Source organism: Bos indicus x Bos taurus, chromosome 11, assembly GCF_003369695.1.
Source record: "Bos indicus x Bos taurus breed Angus x Brahman F1 hybrid chromosome 11, Bos_hybrid_MaternalHap_v2.0, whole genome shotgun sequence".
Taxonomy (NCBI): Eukaryota; Metazoa; Chordata; class Mammalia; order Artiodactyla; family Bovidae; genus Bos; species Bos indicus x Bos taurus.
Window position 1 is genome coordinate 70,662,590 of NC_040086.1, and position 21,428 is coordinate 70,684,017.

General features: G+C 39.2%; 1 protein-coding gene across 3 annotated transcripts in view; it reads right to left on the minus strand.

Annotated features, from left to right (window-relative positions):
• PPP1CB (protein phosphatase 1 catalytic subunit beta) overlaps positions 1–18,539 on the minus strand; it is a 37,692-nt gene extending 19,153 nt beyond the window's left edge. The window contains exons 1-2 of one of the 3 annotated variants that reach the window (XM_027555765.1): positions 18,437–18,539; positions 17,928–18,067 (exon numbers count right to left, since the gene is read on the minus strand). In XM_027555765.1, the coding sequence (XP_027411566.1) occupies positions 17,928–17,979 (52 nt within the window). In that variant the 5' untranslated portion in view covers positions 17,980–18,067; positions 18,437–18,539. Of the gene's footprint in view, positions 1–17,927; positions 18,068–18,218; positions 18,410–18,436 lie in introns of those variants that run through there. The other 2 variants (XM_027555764.1, XM_027555763.1) reach the window with 2 other exon arrangements.
• Between the last annotated feature and the right edge of the window lie 2,889 nt (positions 18,540–21,428).

Sequence of the window (21,428 nt, forward strand, 5' to 3'; positions counted from 1 at the left end):
TTTCCCTTCTCCAAGGGAACTTCCCAACCCAGGGATCAAACCCAGATCTCCCACATTGCAGGTGGATTCTTTACCAGCTGAGCCACAAGGGAAGCCCTTGCCCTACTGAACTGAACTTCTAATCATTTCCTCTCATTATTACCTTCCCTACTGGCTCCTTCTCTTTAAATACACTGTGAGCTGCCAATCTTACTTTGACAGCATTTATTAAAGAAAACAGAGACTACATTTTTATATACACCCATGACTTCCCATTTACATTTTAATCCATACATTTCTTGCTAAAAATTGCGGATTCCTTTGTCAGGTTGAAAGAGGCTTAAAAAAAAAAAAAAAGCCTCTAACCCTGCAAAAGCCTATTCATATATATAATCCATTAATATACTAATATAACAAAGAGACAATGTTGAAATGTATTTTAAGCAAATATGACAGTAAGACCATTTCTGAAATCCAAACCATGATCAGAACTGCTTTTACTATGGAAACTTAGCCTTTTAAGTACTAGTTCTCAATTACCTACTTTCTTGAAACACGTGAATTTTTTAAAGATGAAGAAACACACAACTTTTTATCTTCCTCTAAGTATCTAAAATACTAGCTTAGATTCAATGCCCTGCAATAGGAACAATTATTAATCTTGGTACAAAAATGTAAATGTGGGAAATGATGATTACAAAAAAGGTTTTACAATCAGTACATCAAATACCTATCTATTTTAGTTTTAGGAGGTAAAAAGTATTCTCCTTGAAGGATTAAAGGTTTCTGGGGGCTTTCAGATGACAAACACACACCTAAAGGTAATTATTTAGAGATAACAGCAATGGACAATACAAACAAAATACTTTGGGCTCTCAAAGAAGTTTCCACAATTTCTGCTGTGACTCTGTAGTAATAAAACACTTCTTGGTTATCAAAATTTAGTTTTAATTTGATGGCAATGATTATTAAGCAAATTAAGACTAGTGTGGGTCACTTTGATGTGTTAAAGTGTCTAAATTCCAGTGGTGAATATTTTATCTCATAATTTGCTTTATTTCCTCTGTAAGCTCCATCTTTAATTCTGGCCTCCCATGCAAGTAATTTAAGTTACAGTTAGGTACACTTCAACTAACATTTTTACAGGGCTAAAAATGCTTCAACTTTTAAGTCATGCTAATCCACAGAAACTAAAATTTACCAAAACTTCTTGTATTTCACTGCATGCTTTTTCCCAATTAATATCTCTAAAAGTTAGGAGATACCTTGCAATCAGTACTTTCTTAAAATTGTAATTGGTAATAGCTGCCCTACCCTCCACAGGCAAATAAAACAGCGACTTTCATAATCAATCACTTCTAAAAGTTGATGAAGTTAAAGGTTCTTCCAAGGGTTAAGCTTCTGACACGTGACCAAATTTTAGGATACATCAGCAAAATGATTGGGAGAACAGGGTAAACTGCTCAGGGCAATCCCACTGTCTTTCAATGTAAAAGTCATGCTCCCACCAGTGCAGACTCCAAGGCTTCCAAGAACACTTCAAAATTCTCAGTTATCTGATAAAAGGGAATAAATCTAGGCAATCTGTTACACGGGGGAACTAGATCACTATCACAATATTCATGAGGAATTACAGAATGTGGGTTTATGCATCTAGACCCAAGTGTCTTTAAATTATGAACATACTACATATCTGCATAATTAATTTAGTGCAAAGCAACTTCACATCGATCATCTCATTTAATCCTTTTGGTATCCCGAGAATTAAAAAGGGAAGTTACTACCTACATTCTACAATAACAGAAAGAGATTAAAATAATCTGCACAAGATTACTACAGGAGTAAAAAGCAGCAGAAAGGAATTCAGAACAAGGTCTTCAAACTCAAAAATCAATACTCTTAGAATACTAACGCATATATATGGAATTTAGAAAGATGGTAACAATAACCCGGTGTACGAGACAGCAAAAGAGACACTGATGTATAGAACAGTCTTATGGCCTCTGTGGGAGAGGGAGAGGGTGGGAAGATTTGGGAGAATGGCAATGAAACATGTAAAATATCATGTAGGAAACGAGTTGCCAGTCCAGGTTCGATGCACGATGCTGGATGCTTGGGGCTGGTGCACTGGGACGGCCCAGAGGGATGGTATGGGGAGGGAGGAGGGTTCAGGATGGGGAACACATGTATACCTGTGGCGGATTCATTTTGATATTTGGCAAAACTAATACAATTATGTAAAGTTTAAAAATAAAATAAAATTAGAAAAAAAAAAAAGAAAAAGCTGGCTTAAAACTCAATATTCAAAAAACCAAAAAAAAAAAAAAATCAATACTCTTTCTAGTCCACCTCATAAAAATTTTTTTAGTCAAAAATTTCCCCCCCAAAAATTTTCAGTAGGTAATAAATGCAAGCCAGGTGAAAATTCTGTTACAGCAAATATCTACTGTACTATTAATGTTTAAAAATCAATTGAGCTATTATATAAAGTACGGTTTATGTATACACCTAGGTAACCACCACCCAGATCAAGACACAGAATACTTCCAGCAGCCCAAGGCTCCCTTAAGCCCTAACCATTCAATAATAATGCCCAAGGTTACTATTCTTATTTCTTTCAGCATAGATTAGTCTAATGTTTTTGAATTTTAAATAGAAATTTATAGTATAAATTTATAAATAGTATACACTCTTGTTCACTGTCACGTGAGATTCATGCATGCTGTATTTAGCAGCCATTTGAAGTATTTTCTCATACGAATACACCAAAATATATTTATATACTCTATTTGGGTCATTTCCTGTTTGAGGCTATTATGAATGCTTTGAATATTCATGTACATTTCTCTTGGTATACATGTAACAGGAGGACTACTGGGTCACAGGAAGACTTAGCTTTATTAAGAAGCAGATACCACCAGTTTCCTAGAGTGGTTAAACCAATTTACAATCCCACCAGCAATGCTGCTCTACCTCTTTGTCACCAGTTTTAGTCAATTTGTTGGGTGTAGTGATATTCAGTGAGATTTTGGTTTGCATTACCCTTTTCATATGCTCAATAGGCCACTGGGACATCCTTTTTTTTGTGTGAAGTTCATTTTGAGTCTTTTGTTCATTCTTTAAAACTGGACTTAACTGATCTGTAGGAATTCTTTACATATTCCAGATGAATTCTTTGTCAGATACATTGTAAGTATCTTCTCCCAGTTTCAGTTCAGTTGCTTAGTCCTGTCAGACTCTTGGTGACCCCATGGACTGCAGCACGCCAGGCTTCCCTGTCCACCACCAACTCCTGGAGCTTGCTCAAACTCATGTCCGTCAAGTCAGTAATGCCATCCAACCATCTCATCCTCTGTTGTCCCCTTCTTTTCCTGCCTTCAATCTTTCCCAGCATCAGGGTCTTTTCCAATGAGTCAGTTCTTCGCATCAGGTGGCCAAAGTATTGGCCAAAGTATTGAGCTTCAGCATCAGTCCTTCCAATGAATATTCAGGACTGATTTCCTTTAGGATGGACTGGTTGGACCTTCTTGCTGTCCAAGGGACTCTCAAGAGTCTTCTTCAACATCACAGTTTAAAAGCATCCATTCTTTGGCGCTCAGCTTTCTTTATGGTCCAACTCTCACATCCATACCTGACTACTGAAAAAAACACAGCTTTAACTAGGCGGACCTTCATTGGCAATGTCTCTGCTTTTTAATATGCTGTCCAGGTTGGTCATAGCTTTTCTTCCAAAGTGTCTTTTAATTTCATGGCTGCAGTCACTATCTGCAGTGATTTTGGGGCCCAAGAAAATTTCATTCTCTTACTGCTGCCTTTGATAAAACTGATATACTTTAATGTATTTAAATCCATCTTGAATTTTTTTTTTTTGGTGTCTTACATCATGTTCAAGAAATGTTTGCCTTCTCCTAAGTATTTCCTTATGTTTACTTTTAAACCTTTTAGATACTTTATTGTTTAGCCTAACTCATTCAATAATCTACCTTAATTTTGTGTATGGTATAGAATAAAGGTCAAAATTCTTTTTCTCCCCCTTAAAAAAATTTTTTTCCCAGTTCTATTGAGATATAATTGGCATACACCTCTGAATACGTTTAAGGAGAATAACACAAAATGATTACCACAATTAAGTTTAGTGAATAGCCATCATCTCACATAGAAACAAAACAAAACAGAAAAAAAGCTTTTTTCTCTTGTGATAAGAACTCCCAGGTTCCACTCTTTCTCTTTTATGGCTGTGCATGTAGCTTGTGGGATCTTAGGTCCCCCATTAGGGACTGAACCGGGGCCTCTGCAGTGAAAGTGCAGAGTCCTAAGCCCTGGACTGCCAGGCAACTCCCTGGGATCCACTGTCTAAACAGTTTTCATATATAACATACAGCAGTGTTGATTATAACTATCATGTTGTATATAACATACCCAGTATGTATCTCATAACTGGAAGTTTGTACCTTCTGACTACTTTCAATCAATTCCCCTCCTCTGGTAACCACACCTTTGGTAACCACAAATCTGATCTTTGTTTCCCACAAGTAAGTTTGTTTTTGAAGTGTACTTGACCTGCAACACTGTTAGTTGCTGGTGCAACAGTGAGTGATTCGATATTTCTATACATTTCAAAATGATCACCATAAGTTTAGTTTCCATCTGTCACCATACAAAGGTACTGACTGCATTCCGCAGACTGTACATTTCACACTCCTGACTCATTTATTTTTCAACTGAGAGATTTGTACCTCTTAACCCTCCTCATCTATTTCTCTTAGCCCCCACTCCCTGGCACCATCTGTTTGTTCTATCTACGACTGTTTCTGTTTCGTTTGTTCACCTGTTTTGTTTTTTTAGCTTCCACATGCAAGTGAAATCATATAGTATTTGTCTTTGTTTGTCTGACTTATTTCACTTAGCAAAATACTGTCTAGGTCCATTCCTGTTGTCACTGATGATACGATTTCATTCTTTTTTATGGCTAATAGTCCACAATACAAACACACACACCATATCTTCTTTATCCATTCACTGGATAAAGGGCACTTATCCACATTTTGGCTATTGTAAATAATGCTGCAACATAAAGGTGCATCTTTTCCAAATTAGTATTTTTGTTTTCTTTAGATACATACCCAGAAGTGGAATTGCTGGATCCTACAGTAGTTCTATTTTTAATATTTTGAGGAACCTCCATTCTGTTTTCTGTAGTGGCTGCATCAATTTACCCCCCACCCCCAACAGTGCACCAGCATTTCCTTTCATCCATACCCTTGCTGACACTTGTTATTTGTTCTCTTTTTGATAACAGCCATTCTGACAGGTGTAAGGTGACATGTTAAACTTTTCTATGGTCTTCTGCTGCCTTCTTTCTGTATTCCCCCTTTATTTTTTCTCTCTCAGCACTGCAGAATTTCCACTCAACTATTTTCCCCTAGTTTACTACTCCTCTATTCTGCTGTTTTTAATTTGCAAGTATGTAAACACAACTACGAAATTCTTAACTTTAGTTAACGTATTTTTTTGGTTATAAAGTTTCCAGGTCTCTGATGAAATTTTTCCTTTCCTCTTTACCTTGAGCATATTAAATCAGTTATCTTAAAGTCTGTGTGACATCTCTAATATATGAATTATACAAGGTGGATTTATACTTTTTCTTCTTTTTTTTGGTCAATTGATCATGTTAGCATTCCTGTAGTATTTCACAGAAATATTTGATTATGGATGAATAACTGTAGTAGTTTTTTATGACATCTTCTCCACAGAGGGTTGTTTCCTTTAGCAGCAGCAAGTGTGGCAATAATGCACCCACATTTTCTTGAGGGCAGGTCTATTTCATTTTGCCCTCAATCTTGGCCATGATGGAGGTCTCAACAGAAAACTCAGGGTACAATATAGTCTCTCTTACTTTATTAAGTCTTAACGTCAAGTTTTGCCACGCAGGTACTGGACAACGCTGTAATCTCTGCTCAGATTCTTCTGCACTTCTTAGAATCTTCTCTTGCATGTGTGCATCTTAGAAGTCAATGACTTTAGGGAGAACATGAACGTGGAGTCGCTCAGTTGTGTCTGACTCTTTGTGACCCCATGGACTGTAGCCTACCAGGCTCCTCTGCCCACGGGATTTTCCAAGCAAGAATACTGGAGTGGGTTGCCATTTCCTTCTCCAGGAGATCTTCCTGACCCAGGGATTGAACCTGGGTCTCCCGCATTGTAGGCAGACGCTTTACTGTCTGAGCCACCAGGGAAGTCCTCGACTTTAGCGGGAGTCGACTACAGGTTCTGAGGTTAGAGTCTATGTGATTCTCTCCTCTTTAGGACTTAAGTTTCAACTGCTTTAGTTGCCCCAGACTTCCACCTCTCCTCTTTACTCCAGTAAGACTGCCACTTTTTATTTGGAGTCTATTCCCCTATGCCTCTAGGAGTGACTGGTGAACTCACTGGTACTTCAAGATCAAAACCCTCTGCTCAAGTGAAAATAGTAAGTACACAAAATATGATTATTGGGTATACACTAGAAATTCATATGATTTTATAAAGAATTTTGAGAAATACCTTGCCAAGGACTAGACATTAAGGGCCATAACTCCATACATTATGTGAATGAATCAGTCATGCAACATGGGTGTGAGCACCAAGGTACCTGACTCCTGATAAAGCAAGCTTTCTGCAAAATCATGTTTACAACAGAAAGGGGGGAAAACACTAAGGTCCAAGGTGAAATTTGGTCCTTTATATATTTTTAATAACGGTGGGGAGGTGGGAAAAAATAATACTTTGTGACACATAAAAGTTACATGAAATTCAAATGTTAGCATTCAAAAATGAAATTTTACTGGAACAGAACCACTCTCATTCATTTAGTTATTATCAATACCTACAGGTACTTTCACGCTACAATGGCAGAGTTGAGTAGTTGTAGCAGCGAGTACATGGGGTACCCTCATGGCTTTGCATTGTTTCCCAAGGTTCTAGAAATTGCAGAGATACAGCTATAACTCAACAATGTATTGAGTGCCATTTTATTTTAATTTTATTACTAGTGCATACTCATCATGTTAAAGGAAGAAAAGTGGAATGTGAATGTCTAAGGCACAATGGAGTGTAGATTATTTTGTTACTGGATTAGACTATCAGGCATTATATTTATGACTTTCCAGCTAAAAGAATAAAATATGTGTTAACATTAGGAAACTGAGCACTTGTCACAACATTCCCAACTCACAGGAAGTAACAAAACTTTAAAAAAAAATTTTAACAGAATCTCATCACAGCAGAATTTCTGCACAAAAATAGAAATGAGGCTGCAATGAAAGTAAGTTTCCAACTGATTCATGTATTAGCAAGTGAGGAAAGCCATTTACTAATGGTGACTTAATTAAATCATGTTTGTTTGGAAAAGCCAAAGAAATATGTCCCCAAACTATATGTATTTATTGAAGTCTTTCTGTAAAAACAGCTCTTGAAGAGTTGACAACGTTGGAAGCAACATCAATAATGAGTTAAAAAAACGAACAATTTTGAGTGGTTTCATTGGCTCTTAATGAATGCATTCACAGATACTGCCAATACTTATTTGTTGCTTATTTGAGGAGCCAATACTGAATTTGAAATGACAGAAAAGTTAGCCTCCATGAACAGTATGAGTGGAACAACCACAGACAAGAATATTTTCAAAGAGGGACTTCCCTGGAGGTTCAGTGGTTAATACTCCACGCTTCCACGGCAGGGAGTGGGGAGCAACATGGTTCAAACCCTGGTGGGGGAACTAAGATGCCACAGTCCACACTGTGCGGCCTAAAAAAAAAATTTTTTTCCAAAGAAGCCAAACAAACAAACCCACAACAATGATGCAGGTAAAACTATGCATGGAGCAGAAAAAGACTTAGTTGGATAATTTTAAAAAGCCTGTAAAAATTGAAGGTATTTAAAGTTTATAGTGCAGTTACTGAGTGGAAAAAGATTCTAATCACACCGTTGAACCAGCGATACCAATGGTATACTTCATTAGTTCTCATAAACCTAACCATGGTCGGGTCCACAAATGTTTGTGAGAAACAAAAGCTGAATATCCTGACTTGCCCTAGCACAGAGCAGTTCAGTAGTGATGAAGTTTTACTGATTTTTTTAAGGCTTAGGGCTGATACTGAAATTTTTCTGAATGAGAAGAGTAACCCCCAATCACTACTATCAAACAGAGAGTAGGTTTTATAAATTAGATTTTACTACAAACCTAATAATATTTCTCAGTTAAAACCTAAAATTAAAATGCAAAAAAACCCCCAAAACAAAAAACCTTGTATGTGAAACATATACTATATTAAGTCACTTTAACAACTAACGTTGCCTGGGTCACAAGCAAATGTCAGGTTGCTTTATACAGTTTCAGGGTTGTCAAAAGTTAAAACAAGTGAGATTTTTACTCCCTCATAAGTTTTGCACTGAATACTATTTTCTAAGCTCAAACCACAGTTCTAACAGCATTCATCAGATCTTAGTGCTAATGCAAAATATATCAAAATTCATTTATTTGTGCAGGTGAGAAGCTTCCACCTAACCTATTACTGGAATTGATTAATCTGTAATGTAATGACATGCTAAAAGGCAGATATCAAGAGAGGACTAATAAAATCCTATAAATACCTTCCAAGTGATGACTAAAATCACTTAACTAAAACCATATGCTTGTAGATTGATACTAGTTTTGGCAGTACCTATCTGTGTTAAGACAGCTTCCAAGATAAAATACATAAAATCTCATTATAGATCAACAATAGACAAACACTTCCATTGACTTTGATGATACAGAACACCAACTCTGAACCTCAATTAAACAAAATGTTGTCTTCTCCCCTAAAAGAAGTCCCTTCTCATGACTGCAAAAAATTATACTCAATCACTATATTTCAAATTCTTTTAAAAGTCTTTTCAATGCAGGTTTGTCTCTTAAATTACAAATGGTGCATGATATGTATGTCTGTGTTGTGTGTATGCTAAATTTTATTTTCAATAACAATATGCAATTTTTTTCCAGCAAGTTTTTTACTAATAACTGTCTTCTCTGAAACAGAAAGAATGTCAAGAGAATAATTCCATTACTATTTTTGCCCCATGAAATCTTAGTAATCTTCATTAACCTTTAATATTTTAATTTCTACAATACTAAAATGATTCAATCAAGGTTACATACTAAACAGCAAAGTTAACTTAAAAACGTAAAATTTTTACAATTGGCTAGAATGTGGAATTTTGGTTTTAAATGAAAGAACTAGGCAGCTGCCATAATTTTATCTTAAGTTTGCCTGATAGTAATTATTAATATGATCTGAGTCTACAGATGGCCTTCAGGAGCTCTGTAATCCCCCTGTCTGTAGTACTGTGTATATAAACATGCATATTTTTCGGGGAAGGCCCAGGGCTTTCACGATTTCTCAGAGGAGTCTGTGAACTGCTTGTATCATTTCAGGTACACTAGTAAACAAACAGATAATGAAAAAAGAGTAAAGAAGAAAACTTAACAGATACAGGGGCAGGCTAGACATTTCAGGATTAGAAGGGAGTGCTGTAGGCCTGTGGGTTCTCAGAGTGTGATCCTCTTTTTTACTGCATTGACATATGCATGGTGAAAACGATGATTAAAATGCAGGCACCTGAGCAGAAACCAAGTCAGTGGCACTGAAGTGCCATGCGCTTACAGTGAAACAGAAAGATCCAGTTTCAAATTAAAATGCCCTTAAGCAGTAAAAATGATGAATTTTATTAAATCTCCACCACTGAGTATACATCTTTCTAATATTCTGCATGAGGAAATGGAAAGTATCCATGAAGCTTTCCTGTTGCATATTCTAGTACAATGGCTGTCTTCAAGAAAAGCTCTAGAGTGACTGTTGAAGTACCAAAGTGATCCAGCTAATTTTTCTTTCACAGAACATCTCTTTTGCTGGAAAGCACAACTAACAAACTATAGTTACTCACTCAAGATATATAACAGATATGCTTGAAAATGAACAAAGTGAGCCTGTCATTTCAAATGAAACAATTGACAGCATTTGTTGCTAGTGAAAATTAAAATTTTGGAAACTCTGTATCCAGCACCATGAATTTGACAGCTTTTTCATACTTAAGGACTCATCTGATACCTTGTTCTAAATTAACAAATGTGATTCTTTAATGTTGTATAAAATGTGTCAACTTTTAACATCTGCATAAATCACCTTAACCAGTGATTTTAAAAGAACCAAGGCATGTTACAAAATCATTTGTAAGATCCATTTAAAATGCAAGATAGATCAATGGATTTTGATGTAAGAGAACATTTCAGATTCCACATTACAACTAACCTTTAAGAAATTACCACTTGTCAATTTCTATTATACTATTAAAGAATATCCACCATTATCTATAAATGCTTTTAAAATACTCCTTTTCTGATTTATCTGTAAAAGTACAGATTTTCTTCAGATACTTCAACCAAAACAATGTTATCAAAACAAACTGAAGGTATGAGAATTCTTCTGTCTTCTACAAAGCTAGACATTAAAGAAATGTGCTGATCCCTAATATTTTTGTTGTAGAAAGCAAACTCTACTTACATAAAATGAACAGGTTATCAAAATTTTAAATTCGTAGTTTTAATTTCTAACAGTACTGATAAACAACTCACACGAAAACTCTTGTCCTCAGTTCTTTTTATGAATATAAAGTAGTCTCAAGATTCAAAGTTTGAAATCCACTGCTCTCTAGTCCCTAATCAAAAGAAAGCATACACCAAATCTCCTTAAATCACCTTTCACCACTTTATTCTGCCTAAAAATCTCTCTCCCCCTCAGCACCAACATTAATATGTCAAACCAGATTATAAATGCCAAATAACAGTAATAGGAAAGAAATGTTTTACACACACACACAGTTCTATACGTGGCTGTATGCAACAAACAACGCACGTCTGTTAGATCCTCACTAGAAATAAACCTTCTCAAAAATTACTGTGGAGAGGGTCCAGGGCTCACCAGCATTAAGAAGCCCTCTCTTACCTTATCTTGGCTCAGGTTTACACTAAACAAGAACACTAACATTTTCGGAGCTTTTATTATGTTCAAAGTGTTTTACCGGTTTAATTGTTACAAATAGATACATTATGAAGCAGGTACCTATTATCATCCCAGAAATACAGAAGAAACTGGGAATAAGCTGAAATTGTAACACATGTAGAACCTGTATCTTTAACAAGTATCAGCATGTACCAATACTTAGATACACCTTGAGTAAACAAATGTACACCTGATTTTATTTAGGATTCACATAACAATTGCAGCTAAGGTCTGATGTTCATAAAATACCCTCCTCTCTGTCATTATGTAACTTAGATCTTTCACTTCCACTCAGAAGCCTAGTCATTTTCTTTCACTACTCTGGCTCAATTATTTGATAAATATTCAAATATCACAGAAAAACCTAAAAGTATCTATAAAGTTTTCTTCTCAGCTTTCCATTTAAAATAAAAGAGCCGTAACTGCTAAGTACAACATTAGAGAAAGCTATATTAATAGAAGTCCTTAAATTTCTTTGGACTTCCCTGGTAGCTCAGATGGTAAAAGCATTTGTTTGCCTACAATGTGAGAGACATGGGTTCAATCCATGGGTTGGTAAGATCCCCTGGAGAAGGAAATGGCAACCCACTCCAGTACTTTTGCCTTGAAAATCCCGTGGACGGAGGAGCCATGGACGGAAGCTTATAGTCCATGGGGCCGCAAAGAGTCGACACGACTGAGCCACTTCACTTTCACTTTAAATTTCTTTTATGGGGAAAAGTAACTTGATTTCTTTAAATGTTGAAAATAGGTGGCAGGATTAAGGGAAAAGTTAAAATGGTGTTAGCTGCTGCTGCTGCTGCTGCGTCGCTTCAGTCGTGTCTGACTCTGTGCGACCCCATAGACAGCAGCCCACCAGGCTTCCCGTCCCTGGGATTCTCCAGGCAAGAACACTGGAGTGGGTTGCCATTTCCTTCTCCAATGCAGGAAAGTGAAAAGTGAAAGTGAAGTCGCTCAGTCGTGTCCGACTCTTCGAGACCCCATGGACTGCAGCCCACCAGGCTCCTCCGTCCATGGGATTTTCCAGGCAAGAGTACTGGAGTGGGGTGCCATTGCCTTCTCCGAAAAGGCAAGCACTCAAATCAAGAAAATGTTTCTATCAATAGTTTGGTAATTGACTAAGATGGAAACTCAGGCATGGTCTAAGGAACAGCCCAAGGCTTAAACTCTTTCATGATGAAATAAACCTAGTCTTTGCACAGAAGCAGGAAAATCTGGGAAGGGAGGGCCCTGAGGTCAGTGATTATTAGGAAGGTTATGTATGTCCTCATAAATCACTCTGCTATACACAGGTGGATAGGCAGATTAAAGGACAACTGCCCCTGTCCTTTATCTATTTTCCCTATGTATGGCAAATACCCACCTAGACCAGGAACTGAATTCCTCTATCAAGCTAGTGCCTACTGGTTATTTACATATACTTAACTTCAGAATGAATTTCTGCATTTTTAGCCTCCTACCTCACTAATTGTAGAATAAGGACTTAATTTCCATTAAAGCATTTTCATGTTATCTAACAGAGAAAAATCTGAGGTGCAGTGTATTACAGAGGATGAGGTGTAAAAAAAATTGCATTTCACCTACTAATAACCAAGACTTCAAAGGTAACCATATGCAATCTTGGGGGAAGGTGGAGAGTTTACAAAAAGAAAGGAGAGTTGTAACCTCCATCTCTCTGCTTCCTGTCTTCACTGATCCTCTATTTTCCCAGAAACAGTAAGTCTTGAAATGACTACTTCTAGCCACTAGAGCAGTGATTGCTGTCCAAGGGTATAAATTTGTATAGACTCAAAATTAAATCCTAGAAGATTCAACTGTGAATCCATATCCTCCACCACCACACCACAGTAAGCCTACTGACATTTGCAAACCATTTCTTCTTGCATCCCTAGAGCCCAAGACTTCTAGGATAACCTTTGTTTCAGAAACTGAGATTTTAATTATTTCTAAATATTTTGACATTCTTAACAGCTGCATTATTTTACCTGTTAGAGTTGCTTGAGAACATAGGATATTAGAACAGATATTCTATCAAAACAATAAATGTGGATAATAAGACATCAGAGGGAAAAAAATTACTTGATAAAATTTAATATCTTCCTCACTAATCCTAAATCTTAATATAATCCTGTCTCTAGACTCAAATGTAAATAGATTTCTAAATCCCAATAAATCCTAATCTTGGATTTGAACATTTATCAGAAAAGCCCTGTATTCAAATACAATAATAACACTCCGGACTACTTCTTCAAACTGTCAAAATTTCCCTCACCTGGAACTAACAGGAAAACCATTTAAATACTCAATCTCTGAACAATGAACCATCTTTATGCCTTCTCCAGCTTTTCATCTAAAAAGAAGCAAGAGGAGAGAAAGCAACCTTCAGCCTATCTCCCCTATTCCTCAACCTGCTTTTTCCAAGAGACCTGGCCTTGGGTTTACACATAACACTTGCCCTGCAGAAGCTGAGGTTGCCAAGATCAACTAGCACTTCCTTCAAAACTGCCTAACCTTTAGACTGCTGGGTCATAATTAAACAACTGAATCAGAAAAGAAGCTTTAAACAGTTTGGCAGTTCCTCCAAAGGTTAAACAGAGTTACCCATTGACAAAGGAATTCCACTCCCAGTTATATTACCCAAGGGAAATGAAAACATATGCCCACACAAACACTTGTACATAAACATCCATAGCAGTATTTTTCACAACAGCCCAAAGCAGGAAACAACTCAAATGTCCATCAAGTGACAAACAGACAAATAAAAATGTAGTACAGTCATACAATGAAATACTGTTTAGCCATAAAAGGAACGAAATACTGACACATGCTTCAATATAGATGAACTTGCAAAACATTAAAAACAAGCCAATCACAAGAGATCACATAATGCATTATTTCATTCACATGAAATGTCCAGAACAGGCAAAATCCACAGGAAGTAGATTAGGGATAACCTAGTGCTGGAGAGGAGTGAAGGGAAAAGGGACTTGTCAGCTAATGGGAACAGGGGTGTGTTTGAGAATGATGGGGAGAACTTTCTAATGTTGATGGTGGTGACTGATGGGTTGCACAACTCTGTGAATATACTACAAACCACTCAATTATACAATTCAAAAGGTGAAATTGCATGGTATGCGAACTGTATCTCAATAAAACTATTATTTAAAAAGGAGAAAGGAGAGACTTGGGAATTCCCTGGCGATCCAGTAACTGGAGGCATAGTGCTTTCACTGCAGGGGACCAGGATTCAATTCCTGGCTGGGGAACTTATATTCCACAAGCTGTGTGGTGCAGCCAAAAAAACAACAATAAAGCTTAAAAAAAGGGGTGGGGGGTAGGGCTTTAATATGGTTTCATTAATCTTCATTTTCCAAATCCATTCCTTTTCTTGACGTTCAAAAGGACACAAAAGACATAAACTTCCTATTTGCTTAGTCTTCCAGCTTAACTAAAAATAATCACAGCAGTTTCACAAATTTAGACATCTGATAGGTTGTGATTAAGTGAAAAACGGATTTATAAACAAAAATACACACATCCCAAGATTTTCATAAATACCAGGCCAAAAATACAAACACAATCATATTCTGTTAAGTTTTTGCTAACAGTCTACTAACATGATACTAACAGTCTACAATTTATCTTGTAATATTAAGTTTAGCTTTGTAGCAAAGCAAAAAAAAAAAAAAAACTGTAAGAAAACGTTTAAAAATTAACTCATAAAGCTACATAAACAATATTCTAAAGATGTAAAGTATCTGAAAGAAAAATGCATCGAAATTTCAACAAGTTATCTCTGGATCATGGAATTATGGGGAGGACTCTGGTTTTAATTCTTCACTGTTTCATATAAGAAATTCTTTCCTGTAAGAATAAGAATGCTTATTTTTATAATCAGAAAAGCATATCCCAGACACTCAGTTTTAAATGTACATGATACACATACATAATCAAATATATAATGGGCACATGTTAGTTATCATCAGCTGATACAGCCCAGTTTTTAAACACTTGGATCATGTCTGTATTTGGGAACAAAGCTAGCACAATCTTAACCACCCAGAAGCAGATTCCCAAACAAGCAGATTCTACTCATCCTATTTCAACTCCTCCAAAGTAAACTCAACATTGACAGTCTGAATAAAGCTCCCCAGGTGATTTCTCTATACTCCCACTGCCATCCTAAGTCCTTTTGGAACTGCTCATCAAAGTAAAAAAGCTTTTAGTGGATTTCTCAGGATACTCACAGAAACTAGCTTCAATTTAAACAACCAGTCAAAAGCACGATGATAAACCCACAACAATGTAGTATCAGGGTCACTACAGCTGAGTGTTAGGAATCTCTGGCTTTGTAGTAAGTAAAACTGAATCAAGAAAATATATTGGAGGAATATGCACTGTCCAAACAATAAATCAGTATACTGTTTTGCATTAAATAATAACAACAAAAAAATTAAATGTAAATGGTGCTTTGGCAATTCACATGATTTGCCCACCTAAGAAAACACAAAGCAACTCATAAAAATTTATACTAAAAGTGTTATAGCTGACTGGTAATTTGATGTAATAAAAAGAAAAAAAAATCGAGACTATGTTATGGAACTACAATCAACACTTTAAAATGAGATCAAGTATTGCTGATCAAGTTCTGTACCTTCATTTAATACTAAAGACAAACCAAAAATTTAACTACAGCTATTCTGCTAAGCAACCTCACTTGAATTTCAGTTAAATTTAATTAAAATGTAATGTCACTGAAAATCAATTAATTTTTATTTGGAAACTAAAAAAAAAATTATTTCAAGACTAAAAATAACTACTTACTAGAAAATCCAAGTCTGTTTTGGATGTCTTTGGACAGGTCTAGATTTTGCAAAGGAGAAAGGAGCCTGGAGAATTTAAGAATCCCAGGGAGGCACTGTCAAAACTAAATATACTTCCCAGGATTAAGGAGCAAGTAATGGTACCCTTTACTGACAGAGAGCAGGCTGCAAAAGCTTGAAAATCACTTGTTTAAATTGGGAATTCCCTGAATGAAGAGACAGTGTCTTGTCTTTGCACTCCTGGTGACTGGCACAAAGCAGGTCAATAAATTCTTGCTAATTTAAAAGGGGAAAATGTCTGGAAAATGATCATCAAAAACCAGAACCGAACACTGATGTAATTCAAATTCACAGAAACAATCACTTCATAAAATCATCTGATTTAAGACGTCCCACATCAAGCATTTAAAAATACATAAGTTTATTCTGTCTTATGCCTATAAAGTATATAAATAAGTATATGGAAAATAAAAATGAACAAGTTGGATACAAGCATCAGATTTTTAAATATTTAAATTTACAAGCCAAGTTCATGGTGAGCATAAACTTCTCCCAAAGTTAACAAGATAATAAAAATTTTAAACAGCTACATTTCCCTCTCAGAACAAACAACAAATTAAAAAAAAAAAAAAATTCCCCCCTAAAGCAAATGTCTCACACCCAGCAAGATGTTCACATCTGTTAAAATCCACCAAGTCTTAAACAGTGAACACTGACTGCAGGCACCAGGGGGCCTCCCAGGAATAACTTGATAGTAAAGGAAAAAGTAAGTAAGAGTTCCTGGTAAAACTTTGCTTCTTATTCAGTCTTAAAAGACATTCAGTCTCACATCTGCAGCAAATTTACTGTAGTTTGTTACACAACCGGTATACACAGAAACTGATGAGATACCGACACTTCGGCCAAAAAAAGGAACTAGCGCCCTCCCTTCCGCCCCCCAACCATACAATCTTGTATGATGCTTTTCCATCACAGTAAGTACATACTGTTTCACTGTGAAAAACAATTATCTTCAGGAAATTCGAAAGCAAGTAACAACGTCTATGTAATCCTGCCACGGTTTCCGACAGAGAGGACTCTAAATCTTTTTTTTTTAATGGGTTAATTTGTTTTCTACACACTCACAAAGCAGTTAGTGATGACGCAAATGTTGGGATAAAGGCATTCGCGGGCAGAAGACCGCGATGGACTTTGAGTAATATCCTAGCCTCTCCATCTCTTCCTTATCCCTCAATCCCCAACCCTAACATAAACCTATCCAATAAAAACAGAAGGGCCCAGAAACTTCAAAAGCTGCGAAGACTTGTAAAGACCCTTTAAACACAACAGAGGCTTTACAATCGACCTTTTCTAAGTTTGTGCAGAAATTAAACCCTGCTCAAACCTGTTAAAATTCTCAAATCCGGAAACTAATCCCCACAGCAAACGTGTGTCTACATTATTTCTGGCGTGCTTCTTCGCCTCGGTCAGACCTGTTTTACTATTTTTCAAAGCTAAATTAGACATGGGAGGTACTCTCGCTAGTGTTATCTTCTCCCTGAATAGTTCGCCCTGTAGGATCATGTAAAATTTGCTGAACCGATCAGTTTTCCCACAAAGATTTAAAAAAAAATTTGTTTCTTTTCACTCCCAGAACAAGAATCGGGAGGCAGCCAAGGGCAAGGCACAAAGAGAACAGAGGAGAAACATACAATTCGCGGGCATACAATGCATCGGAGCACGCATCCCGACCCCCTCCTTCTGGAAAGGGTCACCCCACGCCCCGGCCGCGCGCCGCCGTGCGGGTCCCCGAAGGTCCGCGGGGCACTGCCCGCCCGCGGGGACAGCACCTCTCGCCCGGCCTCTCTCCCGGAGGCCGCTCCCCTGGCCCACCAGCTTCTTCGCCCCCATCCTCGGCGGCCGCCTCGGGGCGGGAAAAGCAGGGAAGCGGGCGTCGGGGGGGTGGGGGGATTGGGGGGGGGGTGTTCCCTCGGGCTCCAGCGCCTGAGGGACCAGGAGGGATAAGGGAAAGCGTCCCCTCCCCGCGGCCCGCCGGGCCCCGACTCACCCTCCAGCAGTCGGGTAATAAGACTGTCCACGTTCAGCTCTCCGTCCGCCATCTTGTCGGCACCAGACGCTCCTTCCCGGCAGCGGGAACAAGGGCTTCTCGGCGGCGGAGTCTGCGGCGACCGCTCGGCGTGCCCTCACCTACAAGTCACGCGGCGTTTCGACCCCAACTCCAACTCCCCCTTCCCCCGGGCCCTCCCCCCACCCCCTCCCCACCTAGCAGTGGAGCTCGCACACACTCGGAGGCACCCACGATAAATAAATAAATAAACAAGCGGAGCCCCCCACGAACCGGGCCGCGTCAGACCCAGCCGCCGCCGCCGCCGCCGCCGCCACCTCCTCCTCCTCCTCCTCCTCCTCGGCACCGCCCAACTCCGCAAAGCTCACCAGCGCCGCCGACGGCCCCACCCGCAGCGCCACTCACTCCACACCGCCCTGCCCCGCCACCGCGCCACGCAGCCCCCCGCGCAGGCGCACGGCGTACTCCCCGCGCGTCCCCGCCTCACCCACCCCCTGCCCTCGCGCAATCGCACTGGACTCGGTTCTCCCGCCACCACCGCCGCCGCGCCGCACCGCCCCCTTCGCGCAGGTGCGTCGCCCTTCCTCGCCAGTTCCACTGCGCTGAATCTCGGCGGCTGCGCAAGCGCCCCAGAGGCTCCCAGGGTTTGCTGCGCTGGGGAAGCTCCCATTACGCAGAGCGCGCGTAGGCAGTGCTGACCTTCCCGCCTCCCAGCTGGCCAGGCTCCGGCGCTACGCATACGCGGTTGTGGCTGTTCCCGCCTCGCTTTTCTTTTTTTCGTTTCAGTCCCTGATTTGACAAGCAATTCCTCAGTAAGCGGGAAACGTGGACTGCTGTTACCCATGTTTGAAGCTGGATTTGTCCGTTTGGAAAACGAGAAGGGATTATTCTACTGGAAAAGTTTGACTTTGCAAATAAAGGGTTTTATAATCCAACGGTTCCACAAGGTTCGTTGCTAAGTGTTCGTGGATGAAATGAAGTGGGCCTTGGGAGGGTCAGCAATAAAAATATTTCACATGGTTCCCGCTGTCTGCTTTCTTTAGATCTCTTTCACATACCTTACGTCTTAAATTCTGTGGATACTGTTTTCCACAGTGCATTTAACAACAAGAAAAATACCTTCACTATATTGCTTAATCATCTACCGTGTGATTTTGCATTTATCTCCTACACTCGACTGAGAGTGAGTGAAGTAGCTCAGTCGTGTCCGACTCTGCGACCCCATGGACTATAGCCTACAAGGCTCTTCTGTCCATGGAATTTTCCAGGCAAGAGTACTGGAGTGGGTTGCCATTTCCTTCTCCAGGGCATCTTCCCGACCCAGGGATTGAACCCAAGTCTCCCACATTGCAGGCAGATGCTTTACTATCTGAGCCAGCAGGGAAGTCGACTGAGAAGTTACACGGTAAACGCAGTTTATCTTTGTGCTTTCAGCTCCTGCCACATCTGGTAATGTATAAGAGAGGGACAAAGAAACACTGAGGCTCAGAAAGGTTGGTTGCCCGCCTTTTCTTTCCATCACATAATTCTGCCTCTAGAAAAGCAGGGGGAAGAGTAGCCACACAGAAGATTTAGATAAGCCAGAGTTTTTGGCCTGTTCTCAGAAGTGGTCAGTGGCAAAGTCTTTAATCATTCCTCAGGTGTTTGTCCAGAAACTTAAGATGCTGTTTCAAGCTCAGGGCAGTGCTCCCCCCACTCTCATATCACTAATAATAACTAACATTTTTGAGATCCCTGTATGTGCTCTGGCACGGTTTTAAATGTTATACAACATGTGTTATTTAATCCTTACACCAGCCCTATGAGGTAGGTACTATTATTGTCTTTACTTTGTAGATGGGATTTATTGAAACTCAGAATGATTAACTACCTAGCCCCATTTCAGTGGCAGATCTGGGATTCAAACTCAGGCATCTAGCACCAGTGTCTGCACTGTCAACAGTTGTGATATACTCCCCCTGTGATCTGAGATGCTTAAAAATGTGTGTGCTGTATCATAAACGTTGAGAACAGAAATCATAGGTGTTTTTTTTTTTTTTGCGGTGGGGGGGCGGGGGGGGGTGGCAGGGGAGTGAAGCATTGTCCAAACAAGAATTTTATGATGGTTCAGATGACTTATAGAGATAGGATTTCCTAATCATCAACTTCCAGATGTTCAAGCTGGTTTTAGAAAAGGCAGAGGAACCAGACATCAAATTGCCAACATCCGCTGGATCATGGAAAAAACAAGAGAGTTCCAGAAAAACATCTATTTCTGCTTTATTGACTATGCCAAAGCCTTTGACTGTGTGGATCACAATAAACTGTGGAAAATTCTGAAAGAGATGGAATACAAGACCACCTGATCTGCCTCTTGAGAAATTTGTATGCAGGTCAGGAAGCAACAGTTAGAACTGGACATGGAACAACAGACTGGTTCCAAATAGGAAAAGGAGTACGTCAAGGCTGTATATTGTCACCCTGCTTATTTAACTTCTATGCAGAGTACATCATGAGAAACACTGGACTGGAAGAAACACAAGCTGGAATCAAGATTGCCAGGAGAAATATCAATAACCTCAGATATGCAGATGACACCACCCTTATGGCAGAAAGTGAAGAGGAACTAAAAAGCCTCTTGATGAAGGTGAAAGTGGAGAGTGAAAAAGTTGGCTTAAAGCTCAACATTCAGAAAACGAAGATCATGGCATCCAGTCCCATCACTTCATGGGAAATAGATGGAGAAACAGTGGAAACAGTGTCAGACTTTATTTTTGGGGGCTCCAAAATCACTGCAGATGGTGACTGCAGCCATGAAATTAAAAGACGCTTACTCCTTGGAAGGAAAGTTATGACCAACCTAGATAGCATATTCAAAAGCAGAGACATTACTTTGCCAACAAAGGTCCGTCTAGTCAAGGCTATGGTTTTCGCAGTGGTCATGTATGGATGTGAGAGTTGGACTGTGAAGAAAGCTGAGCGCTGAAGAATTGATGCTTTTGCACTGTGGTGTTGGAGAAAACTCTTGAGAGTCCCTTGGCCAGCAAGGAGATCCAACCAGTCCATCCTAAAGGAGATCAGTCTTGGGTGTTCTTTGGAAGGACTGATGCTAAGGCTGAAACTCCAATACTTTAGGCACCTCATGCAAAGAGTTGACTCATTGGAAAAGACTCTGATGCTGGGAGGGATTGGGGGCAGGAAGAGAAGGGGATGACAAAGGATGAGATGGCTGGATGGCATCGCTGACTCGATGCACATGCGTTTGAGTGAACTCCGGGAGTTGGTGATGGACAGGGAGGCCTGGCGTGCTGCAATTCATGGGGTCACAAAAAGTCGGACACAACTGAGTGACTGAACTGAACTGAACTGAATCCCATTTTATCTAGCTCTCTCTCCATTTCAAGATTTAGCATGTACATTGGTGGTGAACACAGACCAGGTGACAATCTATTAGAGTGATCCTGTCGAAAGTAGTTTTCATTGACTCTTATTGCTGCCAGTTCA